Source organism: Varroa destructor, unplaced genomic scaffold, assembly GCF_002443255.2.
Source record: "Varroa destructor unplaced genomic scaffold, Vdes_3.0 BEIS01000005.1, whole genome shotgun sequence".
Classification (NCBI taxonomy): Eukaryota; Metazoa; Arthropoda; class Arachnida; order Mesostigmata; family Varroidae; genus Varroa; species Varroa destructor.
In genome coordinates this window covers 6,548,865-6,555,515 of record NW_019211458.1, presented here as the reverse complement: position 1 = coordinate 6,555,515, position 6,651 = coordinate 6,548,865, and the positions used below count along the sequence as shown (strand labels likewise).

Genomic DNA, 6,651 nt, shown 5'->3' with positions numbered 1-6,651 from the left:
TTGTTGATTAAGTCTAGAGCAGGGGCCTTGTTGAGACATAGTCAAGCGACTGCAAAGAGCACGCCTGGAACCTGTAAACTACGGAGCTACTGCACACGTCACATACAAAGTGCTTTTCTCATTTCCTAGAACAATGTATCGTATGTGTACGGCCTCGAGTATCGAACGGCATCGATGCTGCATGCGAACGGAGCAAGCACTCACCACGGGGTAGTAGCTATTTATATAGTCCCCAATAAACATACCTAGAAGATGTTATTTGTAGGTCTCGGCGTACTTAGTTACCCAAAAAGTGTAAATTTGATGGGAGCAGGGCGTTGATGGGGCTTAGTGATCCAGCTACCGCCATATAGCACATAGATTAATCTCCTTACTCCCTAAAGTGGTTTTCATATGTTAGTGCTACAATTTGAGATCAAATAGTTCGCAAGCACACTAATTATCAGTTTCCTATAGTCGCTCTCGTAGTTTGGGGTTAATGGGTGGTACACCCATTTCTTGGCCCCCCTGAGAAATAGAGACAAAATTCTGTATGAACTTTCGCGTGACCGTACGGGAAGGTGCAGCGCTATAGCTTTTCTAAATTCGCCGAGAAGGACTTTGTCTTTATTTGTAGCCCCTCTTTGTTTTTTATTGTTTACTCTCTCGCGAGATTTGTAAGATCAAGTACCGAAAATCACTTCTTTGATATAATTTCAAGAACCTACCCCATCAAAACGGGCAGCCGAGATAGACCTTGCGAAACTCATTTGGGTCGCTTTACGCCTTATATATATATATATATATATATATATATATATATATATATCTAAGGCGTACTTATTCGCCGCTTACGTAACTCATCCAGTAGATTAGCGTGATATATATATATATACATATATATATGTCACGCTCATCTATTGGAGGGTTGTTCCGCTCTTTCAAAAGCACGGCCAAAACCCACCACTAAGTAACTATTGATAAACAGTGCTACGAGTTCCATCAACGCTAGCAGTGCTGGCGTTCACCCTCGTGGAAAAAGCCTCGGTTTTATCGGGTTCAGAATAGCCTCGACAGCATCCATTTTGTAAAAATTTGCAGAGGATTTGCTAGAAACGAGTCATTCTCTGACTTGTTGTTCTTCTAACTGAAAGATCTGAAACGTTTTTTACTCACAATTGTATAATATCCGATACTTGCATAGATGTTTTTATAAAGGCATAAGCCAAATATAACGAAGCTATTCCTAACAGTGTTAATAATTATGCTTTAAAATCTATGATTGTGTCTGGTACATAACAGTTACCCTAAGCCTTTTCACATACACTAATAAACACCAACGACACCAACTATTATCATGTAAAGGAGTCTTTATTTACTGCAAAACAACTATAACATACACAATTATCAGCCATTTTTTCGATAATTGAATCAAAACTTCAATTATCGGGTTTATCGGATGATCTCACAGACTCCTCCCTAAACACTAGAATAGTTTATAATAGATATTTGCTCGCGCTCTCTCTCTCTCCCTCTCTCGCTCTCGCTCTCTCTCTCTCTCGCTCTCTCTCTCTCTCTCTCTCTCTCTCTCTCTCGTTTTCTTTATTACATCACACTCGCACGTGTTCTTTCGTTAAGCTACCTACACTCTGCATTACGAATCTCATTTCACTCTTCCGTCGGAAGGTAATAACTGTACAAATATACAAAGAAAAGCACTTGGAATGATGACCTTCATCATCTTCAAATGCATGCTTCATTCATCACTGATTATATATGTCGACTTACTCGCAGCACCCCTTTACCATAAATCTTTTGAGATTTGATTACTTCTACTCGACGCGGTAAGCGTAAAAGTTGAACAAGTTTTTCTCGTATAACCACGTTCTTTTACAATATCTGCCACTGCAACAATTGTAAATTTTTACGTTCTTCGCCTTCGATATACTGTACAAAAATGATCGACTTGTACGAAAATTCAGTCTCAAATGAAGATGTTCGTACCCCGATGTAATAGACACTTGTTCATTGAATTCGAATTATCTTTTCGTAGTGAACCGTAGCCGAGCACAAACAATTGGATTTCAGCACCAGCTTTAGACTACCCTTGGAAACGACCATCTTTGAAACCAAGCAGTGATAAGCAGTCCGTATTGTTGAATGTTCAGCATGACCTCTGCAGATCTACAGACCAACGCCCGTACATATACAGATAGAATCTATAGATAAATAAAGATAATAGATACATTTGCATTCTACAACAGGCAATACGTTATGCAATAGAGTTCACTAAATCGACCATCGATTTCACATTCAATTCTTACACTATTTCATCACTAAAAATACAAGCTCCCACTCAAACTCAGTTATCAAACTCAGATGACTTATGTGCCAGCCTGGGAACGTTTCAGGGAACAGAGCTTCCTAAATTTTAGGCTAACACACCGTTGATTGGCATTATGTAACAGCATTGACAAGTTCTCCGAGCAGTTATGGCGCCGAAAATCAAAACGAAACAAATCTAAGCTCATCTAGACGTATGTTTAAATCGGCTATGAACATTTTGCCCCTGGAAAGTTATGTCGCAAGATTCCAGGACTTATCCCTCTTAATCAATACATAATAGTAACATGATGGTAATCATAATAATATAAAGGCTTTATTACCATGCACAATTGTCATTCATGCTAGTAGTCCAACCCAATGATTGAGTTACAAGATTTCGTTTGAATGTATTAAGTTCACAGTAATAGTGATGGTATACTGACAGTGATAGAGTGATCTACATTTAATGTTTTATATAATGAATTTTAGCATTAAATGGAGCGGGTATCTTGCTCATGATAAGAGCAGCACTCTGCTAGCACAACATTACAGAACGTAAAATCGTGTGCTTTGATAATTCTTGTATTGGATGTTCTTTGATGTCGTTAAATATTGCTGCTACGAACCCTTGTAGCTCCCGTTTGTACACTTTTTCAGCTCCTTCGTATGGTCGTTATTTTCTTTTGTTTATAGCATGAAGAAACCAAACTAAAGTACAGCTCAGCTATATCTCGTGCGTCTGTGTGCATCTTGTAGTTACGTATTCGTTGTTAATTAACATATTACCTTCTCTACCCACTTGCTTTCACAGATCTATTTTTGTTGTAATAACACATTCAATGTTTTTGTGCTCTGGTCAAACGAAAACTGGCATGCCACCTATTAAATCGGTGCATCTGTCAAAAGTAAAGTATTCCATTCATCAAGTGCTCTAGTTTTCATATTTGCAGTCATTATGAGGCTAGCCGCATTTATATGGTAATAACTACTGGCTACGTAGTGTTTAGCATTTAAACTCTCCTATAAAAATCAGTATAGTACAGTAGACAAATAGGCTGCGTCCAGATTCTCCATTCATCTAATAAAGCAGAACCATCAATTACTAACAGTATGTTTCACCACGTGACCAGTAACAAATTAGTCAATTTTTTTATCAATCTGATAAACATTCAGATCGGTTTTGCCGCTGCTGCTGCTGTGCTGCTGCTGCTGCTGCTGCTGCTGCTGCTGCTGGAGTATGTTCGCTTTCACCTGCTACCTTCTGCATTTCGTTTATATCTGCCGATTGCAAAAACCGCAATGACCTCTCGATGTCCGTCGACCATTGCAATAGACTTTTTCTTTCTTCCTTTTATACTCGTTTCGATACTTCTCGAAAAACTATATTTAGCATTTAATTAATACCTTGTTTTGTTGGTCAGCTTTTACAGCGTTCACATGAATTTTCGTAAATCACCATCTAAATCTCCTGTCCGCAGCTCTGGAACTGATTACGCGCGCGACCAGGAACTTTTTGACTTACTTACGATGAAGCACTAATCATACCAGTAATCGTGATAGTACTTGTTGTACCCTTCGTGGACCTTGCAGGACCTAACTTAGAAGAACTCGTCAAATGCTCCACGATCCCTACACGAACTACGCCGGGTACCAACCGAGGTGGCAACGGCGCCGCCACGCAGGCCTCCTTGCGGGGCCTTCCCGCCTCTAGCAGAGCTAGTTGAACCTCTGTTCGGACAGTCGGTTGTGATAACAGCAGATGGCTCATCGGATAGAAGATTCGCTATTGACTTTGAGTCACCGCCGCCCCCGTAACTGAAAGGAACGCACACAGCAATAAAATGCGATTTGTCAGCCCTAACTTCATATTATGGAACAAACAGCATTAGGTAAAATTGTACATTCATGTATGTGTTAGGCTGTTACAAGAGAATCCGGCGGACTTTTGAATTTAATGTTTTTTTTTTAAACTACGCGCCACTAGCAAACGAAACTTGACATGTGAACAGTCCAGTCTCCTAAAAAAATCGTGAAAGAAAACTGGTTCAGTTTACATCAGGAGAAATTAGTTCACCAACGTTCAGTGGTCAAGTTTTTGTGTCCCTAAGGCCACAGCGTTGCGGAAATTTATCAACGACTTATGGAGACATTCAATTAGTAGGCCTTAAGTGAACGGTGCAGACGTTTTAAAAACGGAGTTTGGAATAATGAAGGCCAGCGACGACATATCCTGGTAGTGGGACCTGACTTGGAGTTTAAGGTCTCCTTTGGCCAAAACTGGAATTTTGCATATAATTATACACAAAATGTGGAAACTGAGTAAAAATGGGTCCCTCGTGAATTGACTTCAGGCCTGTTGGAAACGCGTGTGGTATATTCCGCGTGCAATCTGTAAAAATTTAATCAACAAAAAGCCGCCTGGAACATACCGTCGCCATACACAAAGCATGGTTCAATCTCTACCGTCAGCCGGGGAGGGACCAGGCAAAAGAGTGGCGTCGCCCTAGAGAATACATGAATTCGGTGGCGAAGTAGTGCTAGTTTGGGCTTAAGGCAATGGTAGTATCTGCAATGGACATCAGTGCTACGAGACGCTCACCAGTAATGGAACAATGTATGCAGCTCGCTATCTCGAGTTCTTCGAGAAACTCACGGATCATTGGCACGGCAATCGGAAGCACGCAATCATTACCTGATTGCAATGCCAGACCTTATCGCTATGCCTTAATGACTTTCTGGCTTGATAAAAGGAATAGTTAATGTTGGCTTTAACCCGCCTGTTCTCCTGAACTAGGTCCATATGACTACAGCTTTCCATGCCTTAAAAGAAACAACTGGTCAGCAAGCAACCCCACTATCGATTTGCTTCGAGAAACCATAAATGGAAAAATTAGATATCGAGATGTTATATAACTTCCCGGAAGCTCCCTACGCATTGGGTATGCGACAAACGAAGGAGAACATCTTCAACACAAAAAATCATTCCAGCCTAATTTGTGCAAAAGCTCTTCGACTTCAAAGTTTGCCGGATTTGCTTATAATAGCCTAATAGATATGTGAACACATGAGTACCGTGCTATTATCAGACGATTGCTCTAGTCCAAACAACGTGCGTAGGACGTGCACCGAACGATGCAGGAAACGGTTTCCATAGAATCGCCGCGCTTATGGTATACACAAAAACGATTGGACAGTTTACGAATAGACCTTCGAAAGACCTCTCCGTTACGTAGGCTAAGTTTATTAAACCTCTAACGTCAGGATAGATAAAAGTAGGAGGAAGGCATGCATGGTTAACAGCTTACCCAACACACAGACGAACCAGTAATCTAAAGTCCTTTACAAGCTAGGTGGCCACCCGCAGTTTTAAGTTACTGACTTTTGGTAACCTATAGTATTTATTACCCGCAAATTTCAATTGCGTATTTTTGAAGCTATACAGGATCCATGCCGTCCACTACCTTTACTGGAATATAATCAAGAAGAAACGCTTGATACAGCAGATTCAGGGTCATCGGTTTGGTATCGCCAAGGATGACTAGCCGACCGACAGATACTTTACTGGACGTATTATCATACTCCGAATCAAGACGTGTGGAATTTGAGATTTATGTGCAAAGCAATATTTTCCGTTTCAACGATCCGCCTTTATTTTTTTCAGCTTTATTTAAGCTGAAAGCAGTCTTACAGACTCAAACTACGATTAACGGTTCCTCGCACCTGTCACATTGCTTTTGATCTGACCAAAGTTATGGCATATATGAAGCAGATCTGTTATGGCCATGAAGGGGGCTTAAATAGGAGCTCTGGGCATATCTCGACATCCGTGACTTGCTACTTCGAATGGAAATTCGCAAGCGAGAGAGCCGCACCTTATTTATAGCTGGCCTATTTAGTTTATCAGCATCACACACCGAATAAACAGTACTCGTACTACAAAGAAACATGTGTTAGTCTTTCCAGATAAAAGCATGCCGTATGTGAGCCCATAACTGCATTGTTGAGACTTTCGAGTTGAAGGATACGTAGGACAAAGCTCAATAGCACCTTTACAAATCCTTAAAATGGACGTAGTACCTACTAACTACCTTTGAGAAATCGTAGGTGTCTAGCAGTGCGGGATTCTTCGATGCCTGTGAAGACCCAGCACTGATGTGGCACTTGAGGTGTTGGGACGCAGTTACGGCGGATTTAACCACTAACATTTGCAACACCTTAACTAAAACAGCTAAAAACAAGGTAAAAAACTTAAGTCAATCAAGCAACTACTAGAACCTAAATATTTTATATCTTTTCAAACTAAACGGCGCTTGGTATGATCAGTACTGGGGGAATGTTTGCAGGGCT

At 40.7% G+C, this 6,651-nt stretch overlaps 1 protein-coding gene across 7 annotated transcripts in view; it reads right to left on the bottom strand.

Annotated features, from left to right (window-relative positions):
- Positions 1-1,331: 1,331 nt before the first annotated feature.
- The window catches only part of LOC111251010 (uncharacterized), a 32,974-nt gene continuing 27,654 nt past the window's right edge, over positions 1,332-6,651 (bottom strand). For 6 of the 7 annotated variants that reach the window (XM_022807134.2, XM_022807136.2, XM_022807135.2 and 3 more), the window contains one exon: positions 1,332-4,119. In XM_022807134.2, the coding sequence (XP_022662869.1) occupies positions 3,903-4,119 (217 nt within the window). In that variant the 3' untranslated portion in view covers positions 1,332-3,902. Of the gene's footprint in view, positions 4,120-6,392; positions 6,533-6,651 lie in introns of all 7 variants that reach the window. The other variant, XR_002673601.2, reaches the window with a different exon arrangement.